The 23,614-nt window shown below is 43.7% G+C and overlaps 1 protein-coding gene across 4 annotated transcripts in view; it reads left to right on the top strand.

Moving 5' to 3' along the window:
- ift70 (intraflagellar transport 70) overlaps window positions 1–23,614 on the top strand; it is a 354,021-nt gene that overhangs the window by 224,920 nt on the left and 105,487 nt on the right. For all 4 annotated transcript variants that reach the window (XM_072480753.1, XM_072480751.1, XM_072480750.1 and 1 more), the window contains 3 exons: window positions 4,670–4,723; window positions 16,370–16,435; window positions 19,868–19,944. In XM_072480753.1, coding sequence (XP_072336854.1) covers window positions 4,670–4,723; window positions 16,370–16,435; window positions 19,868–19,944 — 197 coding nt within the window. The remainder of the gene's footprint in view (window positions 1–4,669; window positions 4,724–16,369; window positions 16,436–19,867; window positions 19,945–23,614) is intronic.

Below are 23,614 nucleotides of genomic sequence, written 5' to 3'. Positions count from 1 at the left end.
CCAGCGGGTAATCGAACCTGGGACACTGGCGCTGTGAAGCCACAGTGCTATCCAATTGTGCTACCGTGCTGCCCTATGCCGTCACTTTGGTCAGTTGTGGCTCTTTCAAGGTCTTTGATAGTGGCTTCCTGGGCCTCCAGTTTCTTTTCGACCCTGTTCAAAGCAATCTGTATTTGCACCAGAGTTTCAGCAAATGCATCTTTCATCGCGGTCTGTATGTCCGTTTTTATTTCTTGACAGTGCTCTTTCAGTGCCTTTGAGAGGGATGCCGCCGTCCAGTTCCCTCCCAGTGAGGGAGGGTTTTATATTTGGCTGTTCCGCCCTTTTTGCTCCAGTGAGACTTGCGCTCCACTACCTTGTGCGCTGGTCCGCTCGTCAGATTGCCTCCGCTCCAGACCCCTTCCACCTCTGGTCTCCGTGCGGCCCCTGGCATTCCCGTCATTCTATTTCTCCTTCTTTCGTCTCTCGTGTTCTTCACGTTCAGGGAACAGATCAGTGGGAGTTTTGGCGAATTTTTTTTTTTTTAAAACGGGTGATCGTTGCACGTTTCTATGGGAGGAGAGTGATTCTTAAAAAAAAGGACCCCTCAGGGAGAGAAAAACAAGGGAAAAGAAAAAGAGAACATTCCCCCAAAAAAACGAAAAGAAGAGAACCGAGAAAACAAAAACCCCACTTTTAAAAAAAAAAAAAAAGAAACCAAGTGTTTAAAAAAAATAACCACCAGGAGGGAAAAAATGGAGTTCTCCTTCGATCGGGTTGATCAGCCCGAAGTGCTGGCATCTGCACGGGAGCCACCCACGATGCGGCCGTCACTCACCCTAACCCCCGACATAGACAAAGAATTTACAGTGCAGAAGGAGGCCATTTGGCCCTTTGAGTCCACACCGAAGAGACCAATCCACCTAAGCCCACACCTCCACCCTATCCCCACAACCCAGTAACCCCACCTAACCTTTTTGGACACCAAGGGCAATTTATCATGGCTAATCCACCTAACCTGCACATCATGGACTGTGTGAGGAAACCGGAGCACCCAGAGGAAACCCACGTACTGTAGCCACCTAAAATGGCTGATTACCTATTAATTTGGCCAAAACCCGATTTAAAATGGCTAACCAAAAAGGCTGATGGGAAAAGGGCACAAACGGACAGCTGCAGACAGAATAGCGTATTCGGCTCTGGGGAAGTCGGCCCAGATCGATACTCAGGACTATTAGCAGCACATCAACCCAGACATCTGCAGTTTAATCGGCTATCCCCGGGAACAATTGCAACATATTAGCAATTGAATGCCGGGCCAGACCTGTCGGCACCTGCAGTGGCCGAAACAAAGACAGGTGAACGACCACCCCCCGATCGAGGAATCGCCCCATTATTGGAGCATATCGAACCCAGTGATTGGGAACAAGTCCAATTACTTGGGACTCAGGGTCAAGGGCCGCCCTGAGAGGCGGGAAGCCCCTGGGCCCTATAAAGTGAGGGGCCAAATTCAGATCTCTCTCTCTCTCTCTCCCTTCGCCTGCTCGCGACCTTCGCAAGAACCTTCAACAAAGAACCGTAAGTTTGACTCCAGCGATCGCTACCTGATAAAGACTCCTAGCCATCGACCCGTATCAGCCTTTTGAATCCCGTGGGCCAGATCCGATTCGATAAGCCATTCGTTTCCCTGACCTGGTGGGCCCCTTCCTAAAGTTAAGTATTGGCCAGTAGTGGTAGGTTTCGATATAGATAGTAGGTTTATTGTGTAAGCATTAATTATTGTGTATAATAAATGACCGTTGATTTCAATCTTACTAAGCGGTGTGCTGACTTATTAATCATAACTCGAGCTTGAACCACGTGGCAGTATCAGAAAGATACCTGGCGACTCGTGAGCAAAGGTGACATAATCAGAGGTAATAAAACTAAGGCTAAAAAGAGCAACAGTACTCACGGAGAGAACGTGCCGACTTCGCACAGACAGTGACCCAAGCCGGGAATCGAACCTGGGACCCGGGAGCTGTGAAGCAACTGTGCTAACCACTATGCTACCATGCTGCCCAAGAGAGAGAAAAGCGAAAAAGCCAGAAAACGCCGTGAAATAGGTAAACAGTTCCACGAGGCAAAAAGAACAAAAACGAGAGAGAGAGAGGATAAAACCAAGGGAATAAAAACCCCATGACGGAGAAAAAAAAGACCACGAGAGGAAACAACAAAAAAAAAAACCTCCAAAGAGACGGGGCTCTCCTCCGATCGGGCTGATCAGCCGGAACCGCCAGTACCAGTGCGGGAGCCACCCACGATGCTGTTACTCCAAGCCGCCCTGCACTCGCCCGCTGCGCCTCTGGCATTGTGTTTTTCCTTACAATTCTTTAGTCGCTCACTCAATAGTCCTTTTCTTTTCCAGTACTCTTTATGCTAATTTCTGAACTTTCCAAAATATTTCAAATGTTGCACTCAAAAGGTATTTTTGATAATAGTGGAGAACCTCCACATGCGTTTTACCCCCTCTGAGATCAGGCCCCGTCCCCCCTCGATAGCTGATTAACAGTTGGTCAGAATTTGTTGGCTTCACAACCGTAAGGATTTGGGACAAAAATTCAAAGGAAGCGCCTGTACTGATTTTAAACTAGCAATTCGAGGAGTCAGGCTGCAGGGATGACCACGTGCAATATAGTAAGATACGTTGATTGAGCGGGGCAGAGAACAAAAAATTATCATAACTTGGATGCAAATTAAAGTTATTGCAAGTTGAAGCTGTGCAAATTGGTAATCCATCTTAAATGAACTAGACCACTGAACTAAGCAAAGCCAAGTTCAGCCGGAGGTCCCCAGATAAGACATATCAAGAACTTGTGAAAATATTGGAAGATCGTTATTCACCAAAGTCCTTGATTATTGTGGAGACATTCCATTTTCATTGGGGCAGCACGGTAGCATTGTGGATAGCACAATTGCTTCACAGCTCCAGGGTCCCAGGTTCGATTCCGGCTTGGGTCACTGTCTGTGCGGAGTCTGCACATCCTCCCCGTGTGTGCGTGGGTTTCCTCCGGGTGCTCCGGTTTCCTCCCACAGTCCAAAGATGTGCGGGTTAGGTGGATTGGTCATGATAAATTGCCCTTAGTGTCCAAAATTGCCCTTAGTGTTGGGTGGGGTTACTGGGTTATGGAGATAGGGTGGAGGTGCTGAACTTGGGTAGGGTGCTCTTTCCAAGAGCCGGTGCCGACTCGATGGGCCGAATGGCCTCCTTCGACGCTGTAGTTTCTATGATTTGACGGAATTAGTTAGAAAGTGAATAGATTGCACAGTGAATAGATTGCAAATTGGCCTATTCAAAGAAGGTTATTAATAGAACTTAATCAAATCTACACCAACCCTTTGAATAATGTAGCAGGCTCTATGGGCGGAGTGGTCTACTCCTCCGAATTCACATGGTCGTATGTAATAGTCTCTGTGGTCTGTAAAAGGCTGAACTGCCATAGCTGATCCATTTCTAGTTCTCATCAATGTTGGCTTTTTGAGAGAGTGAACCTCGGATTTGAAATGTGCTTAACATATTCCAGAGTCTCTCCTTAGTCATATGTGAAAAATATATATTCCCTGTGCAGCAGACCACAGTTCTGTGCAATTTCTTGGATTTTCATTTTATTTGCTCATTTAGGTTTTCAGTTTGCTAAATTGACTTGGAGACTGTGGTATAAATAAATAATCTTTATTGTCACACGTAGGCTTACATTAACACAGCAATGAAGTTACTGTGAAAAGCCCCTAGTCGCCACATTCCGTCGCCTGTTCAGGTACACTGAAGGAGAATTCAGAATTCTCAGCTAGTAAGGGAATTGAACCCGCGCTGCTGGCCTTGTTCTGCATCACAAACCACATGTCTAGCCCACTGAGCTAAACCCACCCTATTGAGGCCTTGGAAATGTGGAGGCTAGGATATATGCTAAAAATCCCATAAACACACCATAGCATAAATGGTAAGGTGCATGAAATCAAAAGACAGAAAGAACTCTAGAAAGTGACGTTCAGAGAAAAAAATGCCAGAATTTTGGCAGTTTGATCAGAGATGAAAAGTTACATGGATCTTTCCCAGAGGGCAAATTGGAAGGTAACAGAGAGGTCAACCTGCTGAGTTGTATGATGGACATTAGAGATCAGACGGACTACACTTGATGTGTGCGAATGTGTGACAGACAAGTGTGACATATAACAGCAATCTCCTGGTTGGAGTAGCTACATGCTGCAGGAGCACACAGTTTGATCTTTTGATGCGCCTAGCATGCACCTTTCGAAAAATTACCCTGAATGAGAGAGGTTATGGGCAGGGTTTGCTCACCAACCCACCTCGTATTTTTCAGCGGCGGAGGCGGCCCACCAATTGGATTTACTAGTCCCACCAGGATTTCCTGTTGCCTGCACCCCCTCGTTGCCGGGAAATCCATGTGCCATCGGGGGGACCTGAATATCCCGCCAGTGTGAACAGCCGATAAATTCAGCCTTATATATTTGTAGAACGTTCTCGACCTGTTTTTCAAATCAATTCATTATAATTTTGATTTGTATTCTCTAAAGAAATAATTTGTATTCTCTAAAGAAAAGAGGTCCAAATTGTCATGACCGAATAGATGAATGTTTTACAAGGTTGATTAATGTCTGTTTAATTATCTGGATTGTTTTTATTGTGCAGTACTTGTATGAGTTCTTGGATGCCATGATAACCTGTCAGACAGCACCTGAAGAGGTGAGAATTTGTTTTTCCTCTAAAGGTTACAAATGTTCTTTTGATTCTGCAAGTTTCTTTATACTTCACTCAATAGAATTATATTCTCACAGAGATAATGAATGTAAACATTATTGAGCAAAGAGCAAACATTATTCATAAGAAAATAGGCTTTGCAATTTTCAATGGGATATGGGGAGATGGTGGTGTAATGGTAATGTCACTTGATGAGTAAGGTTAATGCCCTGTGGATATAAATTCAGATATCACCATGGGATTTTATTATTTCATTGGATGCTGATGCCACTGGCTGGTCAAGCATTTATTGCCCATCTCTCATTGCCCTTGAGTGGCTTTTAAGCCATTTTAGAGGGCAGTTAAGAATCAACCATTTTGCTGTGGGTCTGGAGTCTACATGTGTGCCAGACCAGGTAAGGATGGCAGACTTCCCTCCCTGCCTAATGATGACAGTGGAATGTATTACTGTAAAAACCAATCCAGTTCACCGATGTCCTTTCGGGAAGGAAATCTGCCATCCTTACCTGGACCTGGCCTACATGTGACTCAGATCCACAGCAATGTGGTTGACTCTTAAATGCTCTTTGAAATGACTTCGCAAATCACTTGAGGGCAATTAGAGGTGAGCGTCAAATGCTGGCCTTGCTAGTAATGCCCACATGTCCTGATTTAAAAAAGAATACCTGAATGCTTAATTTGTACTTTCCAAATGCTTCATCATTAGCTTAGGTCAGATATGAGTACTTTGCATCGGTATTCACCAAGGAGAGGGACATGACCAATGTTGAGGTTAGGGATGAATGTTCTAGGTCAAGTCGGCATAAGGAAGGGGGAAGCTTTGGGTATTCTAAAAGGCATAAAGGTGGACAAGTCCCCAGGTCCGAATGGGATCTATCCAAGGTTACTGAGAGAAGTGAGGGACGAAATAGCTGGGGCCTTAACAGATATCTTTGCAGCATCCTTGAGCACGGGTGAGGTCCCGGAGGACTGGAGAATTGCTAATGTTGTCCCTTTGTTTAAGAAGGGTAGCAGGGATAATCCAGGGAATTATAGACCTGTGAGCTTGACGTCAGTGGTAGGCAAACTGTTGGAGAAGGTACTGAGGGATAGGATCTATTCACATTTGGAAGAAAATAGACTTATCAGTGATAGGCACCATGGTTTTGTGCAGGCATAATTGGGTAATCCTGAAATGACTTTTTAAGTTAACCGTTGAAATGTGGCTGGGGCGTTTTTCATTCCAAATGGCGCAACTTTGAATTGGTATATACCATCTGGAGTCACAAAAGCTGAAATCTCCTTCGCCCTTTCAGATAAAGGTACCTGCCAGTAACATTCAGTAAATCAAGTTTGAAAATAAAAGCTGATTGTCCCACCTTCTCAATGCAAACCTCCAAGCGTGGGATAGGACAAGAGTCTGTTCTTGTAACTGCATTAACCTTTTGTTATGGGCGAGGCCTTTTCAGAACCTCAAAATGTATCATGGAGTTCAACCAACCTCTCCCTTTAATGGATTTGTTGCTTTTCCTAGCACATGGCTTTTTCCCTAGGTGTGGGATTACAATTATGGACACGTGGGTTTTTAAACACAAAACACTTGTTTATTCCATGAACTCAACTTCACATCTTAAATAAACATTGGATCTCTTAACACCCCTTACTTCAAAGATACCCCAGAAAATATTGCAACAGTAAATAATTCCTTAAAATGTTCCTTCAAACTTCCAAGAGACTTAACACCTTTAAACAAAATCACATCAGGTTAAAGGCTTCACTATTATAAGTTTAAATCACCCAAATGATCCAGAGATGGTCTTTTATGGCAGAGATCCAGCTCACTGCAAAACACAGACACACACCAAGCTGCTTTTCAAGCTGCAAAACAAAACTGCAAAATGGCTGACCTGACCTCCGCTCCACCCACTCTCTGACATCACTGTTTTCTTAAAGGAACATTGCTTAAACATCCATGTCTTAAAGGTACTCCCACATGACACCTCCCCCCAAGAAAAAAAAAACACACCATCAACTTCAAGATGGTTTCATTTTTCACTTTTGCACCATCCACTAAGAAATGTACACAGTAAATATACCTTTTTGTTTTAAAAAAAAAAAAACATGTTCAAACAGGTATAATAATATAGTCCATTTTTCTTTGTTGTTCTTCCTCCAACTGAAATCCTTCTCGATTGACAGTCTCTTTGAACAAAATCTCTGCACGATCCATCCATTCCTCTACTCCTCGGCATTTCTCTTCAGAATCAGATAATTCAGTTCAATCTGACCACAGAGTCCCTTGCAATTCTCCAATACAGGAGCATTGGTGATCACAGCTTTCAGGCAGTCAAATGCCTGTTGAAAGTCCGCTGTCCATCGAAATTTTTTAGGTTTCTTCAGCAAGTTCATCAGTGGCGTAATCACGCCACAAAAGTTTTGCACAAAGGTTCGATCAAATTCATTCATGTTAAGAGATCGCATTGTTTCCCTTCGTCTTGAGGACATCGGAAACTCCTCCAGGAAAGTGATTTGGGCTTCTCCAAATTCACTTTCGGTTCGGTTCATCACCAAACCGGCCACCTGAAGTCGATCGAAGAACTCCATACGATGCTTTAAATGTTCTTTCTATGTCTGGAAGTTGGAAATAAAAGCAGATTGTCCCACTTTCTCCATGCAATCCTTCAATGGTGGGATAGGATAAGAGTCCGTTCTTGTAACTGCATTCACCTTGCGATAGTCCACACACAACTGTTGGGTACCGTCTGGTTTCGGTACCATCACTATGGGTGAGCTCCATTGGCTGCAACCCACTTCAATTATGCCATTCTTCAGCATACTCTCAATCTCTCTGTTAACCTGTGCCAATTTTAAAGGATTAAGTCTATATGGATGTTGTTTGACAGGAACAGCATTTCCCACATGTATAGCCATTTTAGTACTTCCCAATTTATCTCTACAAACTTGCCCATGTGATATCAATAACTCTTTCAGGTCAGTTCATTTTTCCTCTGGAAGGTAACTTAACAATTCATCTCAGTTTTTAAGAACATCCTAATTTTACAATTTAATTTGAGGTATGTCAATTCACAGTCATCTGGATTTGGTTCGTCACTTTGAGTTAGAATCATTAAAACCTCCTTTTTCTCTCCTTCCCTTTCAAAGTACCTTTTAAACATATTCACATGACACACTCGGTGAGTCTTCCTTCTATCTGGTGTGTTTACCACATAATTCACCTCACTCAATTTCCTTTCAATCTGTTACGGTCCACAAAACCTAGCTTTTAAAGGCTCCCCTACCACTGGTAATAACACTAAAACTTTATCCCCACTGGCAAAACTACGAACTTTGGATTTCTTGTCCGTTTCATCACATTTTGTGCAACTTTCAAATGTTGTGTCGCCAATTCACCTCTATTAATCGCTCCCTAAGATTTGACACTTAATCCAATAGTGTAATTTCCGATTTCTCACCCACCAATTTTTCCTTAATCAATTTAAGTGGTCCTCTTACCTCATGACCAAAAATTAATTCAAAAGGACTAAATTTGGTAGACTCATTAGGTGCATCCCTAGTTGCAAACAGTACGAATGGGATTCCTTTATCACAATCCTCTGGATAATCTTGGCAATACGTCCTCAACATTGTCTTTAATGTCTGATGCCACCTTTCTAACGCTCCCTGCGATTCTGGATGGTACGCAGTTGATTTAAATTGTTTTATTCCTAAGCTATCCATAACTTCTTTGAATAAAATTTGATCCTTGATCCGATTGAATTTCTGTGGGTAGTCCATATCTAGTAAAGAGTTTAAGTAACTCCTCCATATTTCTTTCAGCTGTAATAATACGTACTGGACTGGCCTCTGGAAACCGAGTAGACACATCCATTATAGTCAAAAGATATTGATACCCACTTTTTGTTTTAGGAAGCAGTCCTACACAATCGATTAGGACCCTTGTAAAAGATTCCTCAAATGCTGGAATATGTATTAAGGGCACTGGTTTTATCACTGGTTTTATCACTGAGGTTTCAAAGAACAAAGAAATGTACAGCACAGGAACAGGCCCTTCGGCCCTCCAAGCCCGTGCCGACCATGCTGCCCGACTAAACTACAATCTTCTACACTTCCTGGGTCCGTATCCCTCTATTCCCATCCTATTCATGTATTTGTCAAGATGCCCCTTAAATGTCACTATCGTCCCTGCTTCCACCACCACCTCCAGTAGCGGGTTCCAGGCACCCACTACCCTCTGCGTAATAAACTTGCCTCGTACATCTACTCTAAACCTTGCCCCTCTCACCTTAAACCTATGCCCCCTAGTAATTGACCCCTCTACCCTGGGGAAAAGCCTCTGACTATCCACTCTGTCTATGCCCCTCATAATTTTGTAGACCTCTATCAGGTTGCCCCTCAACCTCCTTCGTTCCAGTGAGAACAAACCGAGTTTATTCAACCGCTCCTCATAGCTAATGCCCTCCATACCAGGCAACATTCTGGTAAATTTCTTCTGCACCCTCTCTAAAGCCTCCACATCCTTCTGGTAGTGTGGTGACCAGAATTGAACACTATGCTCCAAGTGTGGCCTAACTAAGGTTCTATACAGCTGCAACATGACTTGCCAATTCTTATACTCAATGCCCCGGCCAATGAAGGCAAGCATGCCGTATGCCTTCTTGACTACCTTCTCCACCTGTGTTGCCCCTTTCAGTGACCTGTGGACCTGTACTCCTAGATCTCTTTGACTTTCAATACTCTTGAGGGTTCTACCATTCACTGGATATTCCCTACCTGCATTAGACCTTCCAAATGGCATTACCTCACATTTGTCCGGATTAAACTCCATCTGCCATCTCTCCGCCCAAGTCTCCAAACAATCTAAATCCTGCTGTATCCTCTGACAGTCCTCATCGCTATCCGCAATTCCACCAACCTTTGTGTCGTCTGCAAACTTACTAATCAGACCAGTTACATTTTCCTCCAAATCATTTATATATACTACAAACAGCAAAGGTCCCAGCACTGATCCCTGTGGAACACCACTGGTCACAGCCCTCCAATTAGAAAAGCATCCTTCCATTGCTACTCTCTGCCTTCTATGACCTAGCCAGTTCTGTATCCACCTTGCCAGCTCACCCCTGATCCCGTGATTCACTTTTTGTACTAGTCTACCATGAGGGACCTTGTCAAAGGCCTTACTGAAGTCCATATAGACAACATCCACTGCCCTACCTGCATCAATCATCTTAGTGACCTCCTCGAAAAACTCTATCATGTTAGTGAGACACGACCTCCCCTTCAGAAAACCATGCTGCCTCTCACTAATACGTCCATTTGCTTCCAAATGGGAGTAGATCCTGTCTCGAAGAATTCTCTCCAGTAATTTTCCTACCACTGAAGTAAGGCTCACCGGCCTGTAGTTCCCTGGATTATCCTTGCTACCCTTCTTAAACAGAGGAACAACATTGGCTATTCCCCAGTCCTCCGGGACATCCCCTGAAGACCGTGAGGATCCAAAGATTTCTGTCAAGGCCTCAGCAATTTCCTCTCCAGCCTCCTTCAGTATTCTGGGGTAGATCCCATCAGGCCCTGGGGACTTATCTACCTTAATATTTTTTAAGACACCCAACACCTCGTCTTTTTGGATCTCAATGTGACCCAGGCTATCTACACACCCTTCTCCAGACTCAACATCTACCAATTTCTTCTCTTTGGTGAATACTGATGCAAAGTATTCATTTAGTACCTCGCCCATTTCCTCTGGCTCCACACATAGATTCCCTTGCCTATCCTTCAGTGGGCCAACCTTTTCCCTGGCTACCCTCTTGCTTTTTATGTACGTGTAAAAAGCCTTGGGATTTTCCTTAACCCTATTTGCCAATGACTTTTCGTGACCCCTTCTAGCCCTCCTGACTCCTTGCTTAAGTTCCTTCCTACTTTCCTTATATTCCACACAGGCTTCGTCTGTTCCCAGCCTTTTAGCCCTGACAAATGCCCCCTTTTTCTTTTTGACGAGGCCTACTCTCTCGTTATCCAAGGTTCCCGAAAATTGCCGTATTTATCCTTCTTCCTCACAGGAACATGCCGGTCCTGAATTCCTTTCAACTGACACTTGAAAGCCTCCCACATGTCAGATGTTGATTTGCTCTCAAACATCCGCCCCCAATCTATGTTCTTCAGTTCCCGCCTAATATTGTTCTAATTAGCCTTCCCCCAATTTAGCACATTCATCCTCGGACCACTCTTATCCTTGTCCACCAGTACTTTAAAACTTACTGAATTGTGGTCACTATTACCGAAATGCTCCCCTACTGAAACATCTACCACCTGGCCGGGCTCATTCCCCAATACCAGGTCCAGTACCGCCCCTTCCCTAGTTGGACTGACTACATATTGTTTTAAGAAGCCCTCCTGGATGCTCCTTACAAACTCCGCCTCATCTAAGCCCCTGGCACTAAGTGAGTCCCAGTCAATATTGGGGAAGTTGAAGTCTCCCATCACCACAACCCTGTTGTTTTTACTCTTTTCCAAAATCTGTCTACCTATCTGCTCTATCTCCCGCTGGCTGTTGGGAGGCCTGTAGTAAACCCCCAACATTGTGACTGCACCCTTCTTATTCCTGATCTCTACCCATATAGCCTCACTGCCCTCTGAGGTGTCCTCCCGCAGTACAGCTGTGATATTCTCCCTAACCAGTAGCGCAACTCCGCCTCCCCTTGTACATCCCCCTCTATCCCGCCTGAAACATCTAAATCCTGGAACGTTTAGCTGCCAATCCTGCCTTTCCCTGAACCAGGTCTCTGTAATGGCAACAACATCATAGTTCCAAGTACTAATCCAAGCTCTAAGTTCATCTGCCTTACCCATAATACTTCTTGCATTAAAACATATGCACTTCAGGCCACCAGACCCACTGTGTTCAGCAACTTCTCCCTGTCTCCTCTGCCTCAGAGCCCCACTGTCCCTATTCCCTAGTTCTCCCTCAATGCTCTCACCTTCTGACCTATTGCTCCCGTGCCCACCACCCTGCCATACTAGTTTAAACCCTCCCGTGTGACACTAGCAAACCTCGCGGCCAGGATATTTGTGCCTCTCCGGTTTAGATTCACTATCACTTGACATGATTGACAACATTTAACTACATCTTTATGTAGTCCAGGCCAATAAAATTGTTTCTGGGTTTTAGCTTGAGAATTCCTTATTCCCAAATTATCTCCCACTAGTACCTCATGTGCACCTAGCACACCTCCTTTCTATACCCTACCGGCAATACTACTTGATGAACTTCTGCCTACTTTTCGTCCACCTGCATATGTACAGGTCTCCATTTTCTCATCAAGACATCATTTTTACGGTAATAACACTCTGGTATACACTCCGATTCCTCTTCCGTATATGCTTTCTGATATATCCGTTTTATTTCTACATCTTTCTGTTGTAACTCCGCCAATTTTCCTGAACTAAAAATACCCGCCTCATCCTCCACCTGTTCTTGTTCTTTTTCAACCATCTGATCAAAAATCATTTCTGATAATTGCACTTCAACTTCAACTTCATCTTCACTTCTTGATTTCTCCTCTTGTCTTAACCTGTGACTTTGTGACCTTGTTACTACACAATCCGGAAAAATCCCAGGATATCCGTCCTTCAACACTTGAGTTGACTGATTTTCCAATGGCTTATCAACCACAGTAGGCATCATTCCCACCTGCAACATTCTTCCCAAACTACATAATTCCTCATCTCTTACCATTAAAGATTGACTAGCCCCTGTATCTCTTAAAATTTTGACTTCCTTACCTGCTCCTCCTGATACACAGGAGTAAACTTTACCCACACAAGTAAATTCTTTAAAGACATCTGGCACCTTCTTAACAATTACTTCTTGAACAGGCTGTACAATCGTTTGCACATCCTTCACTTCCCTTGGGCTTTCCTTCACCACTCTAACAAACCCCACTATCTTATCCGGTTTTACCACATCAGCCTTCCCAGTGCTTTTCTTCAACCACCAACACTGTGACTTTACATGGCCTAGTTTATTACAGTGGAAACATTTGAAACTTTTCATTTCTTTTCCACCCTCCTGGATTTCTTTTTTAGTCTGAGGTACAGTCTCCTTATTATCTCCCATCAGATCCCCTTTACCACTTGAATTTTTCTCTTTTCCCCAATTTCTGTCCCTCACAGGCTGAAACTGATGTCGGAAACCAAACTTTGATTCATGAACTAATTCATAATCACCTGACATTTCTGCTGCTAATCACGCAGTTTTAACCCTCTGCCCTTCCACATGAGTTCTTGCTACATCAGGAATTGAATTTTTAAACTCCTCCAAAAGTATAATTTCTCTAAGAGCTTCATATGTTTGGGTTATTTTCAAAGCCCTTATCCATCTATCAAAATTACTCTGTTTGATCCTTTCAAACTCCATTTAGGTTGACCAAGTTCTTTCCTTAAACTTCTAAACCTTTGTAGGCTTCAGGCACTAGTTCATATGAACCACCTAAGATGGATTTTTTTCACCTCCTCATACGTCCCCGATACCCCTCTGATAGTGATGCAAACAGTTCACTAGCTCTACCTACCAACTTTGTTTGCATCAGTAATATCCACATGTCCTGTGGCCATTTCATTTGTTTAGGTACCTTCTCAAATGAAATGAAAATGGCTTCTACATCCTTCTCATCAATCCTTGGCAATGCGTGGACATATGTAAATAGATCCCCACCAAGCCTTCCACTATGACGCTCATGCTCATTATCCTCATCGCTATCCACAGACTGTATGTTTCTCTTTACACCCGCCAAATTTAACTGACTTTCACGTTTCATGGCCATTTTCCAAAGTTCAAAATCTCTCTTTTTCCCTTTCCTCTCTTTTTCTTTTTCCTCTCTATATCTTTCTCTCTCTTTCTTTTTCCCTGATCTGTACCTTCCTCACTCTTTTTGTTCTGTTAGTGCTATCCTTTTTCCCTTATTTCATATTCAAGATGCTTTAATTCTTTTTCATGTTCAAGTTGCTTGATCTATAATTGAATTCTTGTCATTTCCAATGAGTCTTACTGTGTCTCAGGTAATTTTAAATGCTCAGCTACCACTACAATGACCTCTTTTCGTATTTTATCAGACAATATTAACTGCAATGTTTTTGCCAAATCCAAAAGCCGTTTTTTAGTCTCTGTTTGTAAGGTACTGCGCGTGACCTTCTCCACTCCCAAAAACTTCTGAGCCTCTGAAAGAGCCACTGTCCACAACACACTCCCTACTTAAACTGGAATGCCACACCTGAAAAGCAAACACAAATATGCTCGCCCCTCACTGTCTTTAAGTTCACTAAGCCAACCCAATCACGAAAGATAGACTTTTACCCCACGAGACCCCAATTTGTTATGGGCCAGGGTTTAGAAAACTCCAAAGTATATCATGGAGTTTACCTGACCTACAACTGTTTATTAATTTTGGTTATGAGGAGCACAAGCGCCTACTTTCCAGGTTGTATTCAACAGAAGGCCTTAAGCACTTTTGAACAAAACAAAGTTTATTCTACAAATTCAGTCAACATTTTATAAACACACACAGTAAGCATTTTTTTAATCAACTACAAAAGTAAATTCCCCACACAGCTACGGTTCTCTCTCGCTCTAATATAACCCTTAATAGCTTCCCTTTCTGCTGTTTCAACTTGATAACAACATCCAATAAAACCAGGAAAACCCTTTTAACATAACAGTAGGTTTGAATTCTTTACAGATTTTAACATAGAGAGAGAGAGAGACCAAAGAAACCTTCTTTGTCTGAATCCAGCATCCACCAGTGTAAACAGAAAGTAAAACCCAGTGCCAGCTCCCAGCTCAAAATGAAAGTAAAAACCAGAGCCACAGCCCAGCTCCACCCACACAATGACATCACTGCAGCTATTTGAGAAGACAAAACATTTCTTAAAGCGACATTCCCATGACACGTGGATGCATCACACCTGGTCCCAATACCTTATCAACTTTTTAATACAGACAACGTCCACGTTTCAATTATAAACCCATCCAGTGTCGAATGAGCTCATCTTTTTACCATGGGTAGCTTTTTCTTATATATTTAATAGTTCAGTTGTGTTCTCTTGCCTCATGTTGTTACGAATGCCTGGTCAGCTCTCAACAGTGGCTAAGAGACTGAACCAGAACTTTTATAAGGTTTTTTAATGCAGTGCAAAAAGATCGATTTGTTCCTGGAGTATTTGTTAAGAAATGGGGCTTGGTTATTTCATAAGCAAACTTTATTAAAACAAAAGAAATGATAACTTTTTGAACTTTTAAAATTTAACCCTAAATTATCAGATTACATGTAATTTCTTAATCATGTACTAGTTTGCATTTAACACCACTTTAAATAAACATGCAGCTCTTGTTCCACTTACACAGACAGTTTAGGAAGTAATCTTTCATCTGTTCGGGACATTTGTTCTGAACCCTTTTCCGAAACCTGCCTGAGTGGCAACTTTCATGACCTCTCTCAGTCGATTTCCAAAGCCACCTGCCGCCACCTGTTCAAAACACATTCCTTTCTCTGTCTCGCTCTAAGCTCTGCTCAGCCCCACTAGCAAAGGTTATCTGGGGTATCGGATGTGACCCTATCATCGTTATCTTGGCTGTGTGATGGCCCCCTCCCATTCATACAAAAGAACAGAACCATGCTTTTGATATGCAGCTAACCTCCCATTGACGGACAAAGAGGCCATCAGACTCTGTAACAGGCTAATAGCTGGTCATTCAGGAGTGTCCTGAAAAACAATGGATCTGGGGTACCCGGTGTATTCCCAGTGATGAGTTTAAGTCTGACTGGGACAATGTAACTCTGCCAGGTGTGGGCGTGTCCCTCTGACTCCATGCTAAAAAAAATGTGTTTAATCCCTAAATTGCCTGCTGCACTGGGATCTCCAGGACCAAATATCCTAATATCTCCCGTGTGTAACAATGCGTAAATCCTCTTTTTTGCTCTCTGATTTTTAAAAAAATTCAGTCATGGGATCTGGAGGTCGCTGGCTGGGCCAGCATTTATTGCCCATCCTTAATTACCCTTGAAATGAGTGGCTTCCGAGGCCATTTCACAGAGCAGTTAAGAGTCAACCACATTGCTGTGGATCTGGAGTGACATTTAGGCCAGACCAGGTAAGGGTGGCAGATTTCCCTCCCTAAAGCACATTAGTGAATCAGATGGGTTTTTATGACAATTGACAATGGTTTTGTGGTAATCATTTTTTATTGAATTCGAATTCCACCATCCACCAAGGTGGGATTCCAAACCAGGTCCCCCAGAACATTATCCTGGGTCTCTGGATTACTAGTACTGTGACAATGCCACAATGTCATAGCCTCACTAGACAATTGGCCCTTTTACTTTTTACTATTTAAATGCCTATGTAAGACAATAATTTTTTTCTTTAAGTTGTGTACTTAACTTTTTCTAGGAAAATGGTGTAAGAATCATGAATGTGTAACATTGAGATATGAAAAAATCTATTAAAGGATGTTGCCCTCAGTAGTCTTCTGCTGAGAGGTTTCCACACAAATAATAAATACTTGTGGATAATTACATTTTTAGCATTATGAACACTGATGACATTTACAAACAATCATTGATTTTCTACATCTTCTAGGCATTCAGAAAGTTTGATGAAATGGCAGGTAAACTCACTGAGCAGTTGCGGAAATTGACCAAGCAGGTAATGAATTCATTTCAGAAACAACTGACCACAATTTATATCTGATGACATTTAAAGCCGGTCTCATTCATTGTCACTTCTCACGTCTGTTTAGCTCATCACTTAGTTGTGGAAAAGTTAGAACTGTATTTTAATCTACCAGATCCGTTCTGGCTCTTAATTTATCAAACGACTGCCACATCTCTGATAAATAAGAACATAAGAACTAGGAGCAGGAGTAGGCCATCTGGATCCTCGAGCCTGCTCCGCCGTTCAATGAGATCATGGCTGATTTTTTGTGGACTCAACTCCACTTTCTGGCCCGAACGCCATAACCCTTAATCCCTTTATTCTTCAAAAAACTATCTATATCTTAAAAACATTTAATGAGGGAGCCTCGACTGCTTCACTGGGTAAGGAATTCCATAGATTCACAACCCTTTGGGTGAAGAAGTTCCTCCTAAACTCAGCCGTAAATCTATTTCCCCTTATTTTGAGGCTATGCCCCCTAGTTCTGCTTTCACCCGCCAGTGGAAACAACCTGCCCGCATCTATCCTATCTATTCCCTTCATAATTTTATATATTTCTACAAGGTCCCCCCCTCATCCTTCTAAATTCCAACGAGGACAGTCCCAGTCTACTCAACCTCTCCCTGTAATCCAACCCCTTTAGCTCTGGGATTAACCTAGTGAATCTCCTCTGCACACCCTTCAGCGCCAGTACGTCGTTTCTCAGGTAAGGAGACCAAAAATGAACACACTACTCCAGGTATGGCCTCACTAACACCTTATACAATTGCAGCATAACCTCCCGAGTCTTAAACTCCACCCATCTAGCAGTGAAGGACAAAATTCCATTTGCCTTCTTAATCACCTGTTGCTCCTGTAAACCAACTTTTTGCGACCCATGCACGAGCACACCCAGGTCTCTCTGCACTGCAGCATGTTTTAATATTTTATCATTTAAATAATCCCTTTTGCTGTTATTCCTACCAAAATGGATAACCTAACATTTGTCAACATTATATTCCATCTGCCAGACCCTAGCCCATTCACTTAATCTATCTAAATCCCTCTGCAGACTTCCAGTATCCTCTGCACTTTTTGCTTTACTACTCATCTTAGTGTCATCTGCAAACTTGGACACGTTGCCCTTGGTCCCCAACTCCAAATCATCTATGTAAATTGTGAACAATTGTGGGCCCAACACTGATCCCTGAGGGGCACCACTAGCTACTGATTGCCAACCAGAGAAATACCCATTAATCCCCACTCTTTGCTTTCTATTAATTAACCAATCCTCTATCCATGCTACTACTTTCCCCTTAATGCCATGCATCTTTATCTTGTGCAGCAACCTTTTGTGTGGCACCTTGTCAAAAGGCTTTCTGGAAATCCAGATATACCACATCCATTGGCTCCCCGTTATCTACCGCACTGGTAATGCCCTAAAAAATTCCACTAAATTAGTTAGGCACGACCTGCCCTTTATGAACCCATGCTGCGTCTGCCCAATGGGACAATTTCCATCCAGATGCCTCACTATTTCTTCCTTGATGATAGATTCCAGCATCTTCCCTACTCCCGAAGTTAAGTTCACTGGCCTATAATTACCCGCTTTCTGCCTACCTCCTTTTTTAAACAGTGGTGTAACGTTTGCTAATTTCCAATCTGCCGGGACCACCCCAGAGTCTAGTGAATTTTGGTAAATTATCACTAGTGCATTTGTAATTTCCCTAGCCATCTCTTTTAGCACTCTGGGATGCATTCCATCAGGGCCAGGAGACTTGACTACCTTTAGCCCCATTAGCTTGCCCATCACTACCTCCTTAGTGATAACAATCATCTCAAGGTCCTCACCTGTCATAGCCTCATTTCCATCAGTCACTGGCATGTTATTTGTGTCTTCCACTGTGAAGACCTACCCAAAAAACCTGTTGAGTTCCTCAGCCATTTCCTCATCTATTATTAAATCTCCCATTCTCATCCTCTAAAGGACCTAGCCAGCAACGCCCATAACCCTGTGAATGAATTAACACAAATATTTTCTTGGTTTTCCAAATTTTTGTAGCTCTGATAATGTGTGATTGATTTAATTTTTTATTCTAAAAAGAGGAAACTTACGGCTTTGAGGCTGACAGTACACTTCAGTTTGTTCTTCTATCCTGTTTTGCTTCAATTTTTCAGGTGATCAGCAGTTCATTCTCGGAGAAGTTTGACTTCACCCTATCTTAAGTCCTTTCGAGTTGAAATATTTAGGGCTAAATATTGTGGTAAAAGTAACAGTTATACTATTGAAGTGTAAAGTGGACAGAAAATTCCAGTGACGGTATTGTTTGTAACAGCCTATTTGAGGGTATTCCGAGGAATTCAGTATTGAGGTCGGAAGGTGGAGTAGGGTTCATTGGAAGCCAAGGACAAGGAAAGACTGGGATTCTGAGCCAGAAAAATTTAAAGGTCAGAGAAGAAGATGAGAGGCCGGGTTCAGGAAGGAGCAGAGGGGGTCTGTAGCTGGGGGTGGGGGGAGGGGTTGGGAATCGAGGCTAGAGGGAAGATTGTAACACTCGGCAGGGAAGGGGTGGGAGGGACTGAAAGGATCACTGGCAATGACTGCTCATGGGTGCTGTTTAAAACCGTTAAGTTGAATTCAGCAGTTCTGAAAGACCTGAATTCAGCAATCTCTGCCTCACTTCAGCTGCCAGGTTTCCTGAGGCCCCGAAAACTGCTGGCAAGGGTTAAGTTTAAAATGCTGGTAAGGGCAGCACGGTGGCGCAGTGGGTTAGCCCTGCTGTCTCACGGCGCCGAGGCTCTGGGTCATTGTCCGTGTAGAGTTTGCACATTCTCCCCGTGTTTGCATGGGTTTCGCCCCCACAACCCAAAGATGTGCGGGGGTAGATGGATTGAACACGCTAAATTGCCCATTTAATTGGAAAAAATGAATTGAGTACTCTAAATTTAAAAACAAAGTTTAACATGCTGGTTAAATATCAGGCTTGTATAATATTTAAATTGACAACCTATCTCTGGTGCAATTTGGTTCCATGTCTGCAGCCTGCCTCTATTGAAACTGGAAATAGGTGGGTTGGAGCAATAAATGTAGATTTTTTTTTAAATATCCCATCTGATCAAACCCATTTATTTTTGGAGATTAAATTTGACCCCATAATGTTTGTAGAGTGTTTGTATAATTTTATCAAAGACAATATTTTCTCAAATGCATTATTTTATTTGGTTTAACCTACCTTATTCTCAATTTAAATATGAGAGAATATGTTATCGTTATGAGAAAGGCTTCTATTGATAGCTCTGTAAAATCTGATATTGTTGAAATTTCATTTTAACGTCACACTTCAATAACTTACAGGTGCGAATGATATGTCCTGTCTTTGATGTTAAAAGAAACCTTCTAATAAGTGTTAGTAAATAAAATGGCAAAGCTTGTTTTCCATTTAGGTACAGGAAGCAAGACATAATCGAGATGATGATGCTGTGAAAAAGGCAGTAAATGAGTACGATGAAGCACTTGAGAAGTGAGTTGTATTCTACAATATCCTTGTTATAACACCTGTTTGTGATTTGATAATTATTGGAAGGAAGTATCTTGTTAGATTGTAGGGGTAGATATTCTGCAAGAAAAGACTTTAATAGCAGACAATTTCTATGCACTCCTTGTCTCCTTCAACCTATCATTGTAACCAAAGATCCATGTTCTGGAATTTTTTCTTTGCCTGTCCTCCTCAGCCCTCCTTTGGGAGCTTCCTTAAGATCTGCCTCTTCACTCAAGCTTTTGGTCACCCCTTCTAATATAGCTTCACCTGAAATTTACTCTTCCCGCACCCTCTCCCGGCCAGTTTGGAGGCCAGAAGTGAGTGCAAGCTTGCATGGATAGGATTCCCTAGAGGATCCCGCCCGACCCGGACATGATTTTGCAGTGGGGTGGGCAGGGCTTCAGACAGGAAGCCTACTCTTATCCCTGCTTTTCCTGTGCAACCTCAATTTTCAGGCTGACAGACAGCAAATAACTCAGGGTGGAAATAGAAAAAGTTAACAACCTTGATTTTGGGCACTACCTTGCCTGCAGCCTCCTCAAAAAGTCCCCTTCTGACTGGGGTGCCCTATCTTTCCGGACTGGGCATCTCAGATTGGCCGACAGCTCTCCAAGGCAGGACTTCCTTCCAAGTGCAAATCGAACTCCCACCTGTTGCCAGTCAACAATCATATGAGCGTAAAATAGCAGCAGGCCCTGTCGGAGTTGGTAGGATATGGTCACCATCAACTCTGCGGATGGTGGAGTTTAGCACCACGATCCAAACAATTCAGGCCCATATTTTTTTTGAATTCATTTATGCGATATGGGTATCGCTGGTTAGGCCAGCATTTATTGCCCATCCATAGTTGCCCTTCAGAAGGTGGTGGTGAGTTGCCTTCTTGATCCTCTGCAGTCCTTGAGGTGTAGGTACACCCACTGTGCAATAAGGGAGGAAGTTCCAGGATGTTGTCCCAGCAACAGTGAAGGAACACCAATATATTTCCAAGTCAGGGTGGTGAGTGACTTGGAGGGGAACCTCCAGGTAGTGATGGTCCCAGGTATCTGTTGCTCTTGTCCTTCTAGTTGGTAGTGGTCGTGGGTTTGGAAAGTGCTGTCTAAGAAACTTTGGTGAGTTCCTGCAGTGAATCTTGTAGACTGCACCAAGGCTACCACTATTCGTCGGTGGTGGAGGGTTTGAATGTTTGTGGAAGAGGGAGCAATCAAGTGGGCTGCTTTGTCCTGAATGGTGTTGAGTTTCTTGAGTGTTGTTGGAGTTGCACTCATCCAGGCAAGTGGAGAGTATTCCATTATACTCCTAACTTGTGCCTTGATGTTGGTGGACATGCTTTCGGGGGGTCAGGCAGTGAGTTACTCGCCGTAGGATTCCTAGCCTTTGACCTGCCCTGGTAGCCACACTATTAATATGGCTAGTCCTGTTCAGTTTCTGATCAATGGCAACCCCCACGATGTTGATTGTGAGGAATTCATCAATGGTAATGCCATTCAATCATGGGATTTACAGTGCAGAAGGAGGCCATTTGGCCCATCAAGTCTGCACCGTCTCTTGGAAAGAGCACCCTACCCAAGCCCACAACCCCACCCTATCCCCATAACCCAGTAACCCCACCCAACACTAAGGGCAATTTTGGACACTACGGGCAATTTAACATGGCCAATCCACCTAACCTGCACATCTTTGGACTGTGGGAGGAAACCGGAGCACCCGGAGGAAACCCACGCATACACGGGGAGAACGTGCAGACTCCGCACAGACAGTGACCCAAGCCGGGAATCGAACCTGTAGCTGTGAAGCAATTGTGCTAACCACTATGCTACCGTGCTGCCCTGGGGCGGTGGTTAGATTCTCTCTTGTACGAGATGGTTATTGCCTGCCACTTGTGTGGCACGAAAATAACTTGCCACTTGTCAGCCCAAGCCTGGATATTGTCCAGGTCTTGCTGCATTTGAACATGGACTACTTCATTATCTGAAAAGTCACGAATGGTGCTGAACATTGTGCAGCCATTGTGCAACATCCCCACTTCTGACCTTATGACGGAAGGGAGCTCATTAATGACCAACGGAAGATGGTTGGGCCCAGGATGCTACTCTGAGGAACTCCTGCAGTGATGTCCTGTAGCTGAGAAGATTGACCTCCAACTACCACAACCATCTTCATTTGTGCCAGGTATGACTCCAACCAGTGGAGGGTTTTCCCCCTGACTCCCATTGAATCCAGTTTAGCTAGGGCTCCTTGATGCCATACTCGGTCAAATGCTGCCTTGATGTCAAAGGCAGTCACTCTCACCTCACCCCTGGCATTCAGCTCTTTTGTCCATGTTTGAACCAAGCCTATAATGAGGTCAGGAGCTGAGTGACTCTGGTGGAACCCAAACTGAGCATCCGTGAGCAGGTTATTGCTGAGTAAGTGCTGCTTGGTAGCACTGTTGATGACTCCTTCCATCACTTTGCTGATGATGGAGTGTAGACTGATAGGGCGGCAATTGACTAGGTTGGATTTGTCCTGTTTCTTGTGTTCAGGACACACCTGGACAATTTTCCACATTGCCGGGTAGATGTAAGTGTTGTAACTGTACTGGAACAGCTTGGCTAGGGGCACGGCCAGTTCTGGTGGCACAGTAGCACAGTGGTTAGCACTGTTGCCTCACAGCTCCAGGGTCCGAGGTTCGCGTCTGGCTTGGGTCGCTATCTGCACGTTCTCCCCGTGTCTGTGTGGGTTTCCTCCGGGTGCTCTGGTTTCCTCTCACTGTCCAAAGATGTGCAGGTTAGATGGATTGGCCATGCTAAATTGCCCTTAGCGTCCAAAAAGGTTAGGTGGGGTTACTGGCTTGCGGAGATAAGATGGAAGTGTTGGCTTAAGTGGGTAGATCTTTCCAAGGGCCGGTGCAGATCTGATGGGTCGAATGGCCTTCTTCTGCACTGTAAATTCTATGACTGATTCTTCAGTAGTATTGCCAGGATATTGTCAGGGCCCATAGCCATTGCAGTGTCCAGTGCTTTCAGACGTTTCTTGATATCATGTGGAGTGAATCGTATTGGCTGAAGATTGAAATCTGTGATGCTGAGGACCTCTTCAGGAGACCGAGATGGATCGACACTTCTGGCTGAAGATTGTTATGAGTGCCTAAGCTGTGTCTTTTGCACTGATGTGCTGGGCTCCTGCATCATTGAGGATAATCTTTTTATTGTCACAAGCAGGCTCACATTAACACTGCAATGAAAAGACGCTAGTCGCCACATTCCGGCACCTGTTCGGGTGTACACAGGGATAATTCAGAATTCTCAGCTGGTACGGGAATTGAACCCGCCTGCTGACCTTGTTCTGCATCACAAACCAGCAGTCTAGCCCACTGAGCTAAAGTGGAGCCTCCTGCTCCAGTGAGTTGTTTCTTTCGCTGACTTTGGACCCTGTGAAGTGTCCTTGCACTATTCTACTCTAAAGTTGAATGCATCCTGAAAGGATCCGAAATTGCACTCGATAATGCTGATGTTTGGAAACTAAAGATGTCTTTAGGGGACCAAAATGACATCCAATGTGACGCACCCAATTCTGCGAATCGTACAGGCTTGGGGGTAAGAACGCATGTAGCTAATACGCTCCAGAAGTGTACTGAGCTGGCACATCAGAATGTAACTCTGACCTGACACTG

Source organism: Scyliorhinus torazame, chromosome 17 (genome assembly GCF_047496885.1).
Source record: "Scyliorhinus torazame isolate Kashiwa2021f chromosome 17, sScyTor2.1, whole genome shotgun sequence".
Taxonomy (NCBI): Eukaryota; Metazoa; Chordata; class Chondrichthyes; order Carcharhiniformes; family Scyliorhinidae; genus Scyliorhinus; species Scyliorhinus torazame.
This window is presented reverse-complemented; position numbering and strand designations above follow the sequence as displayed.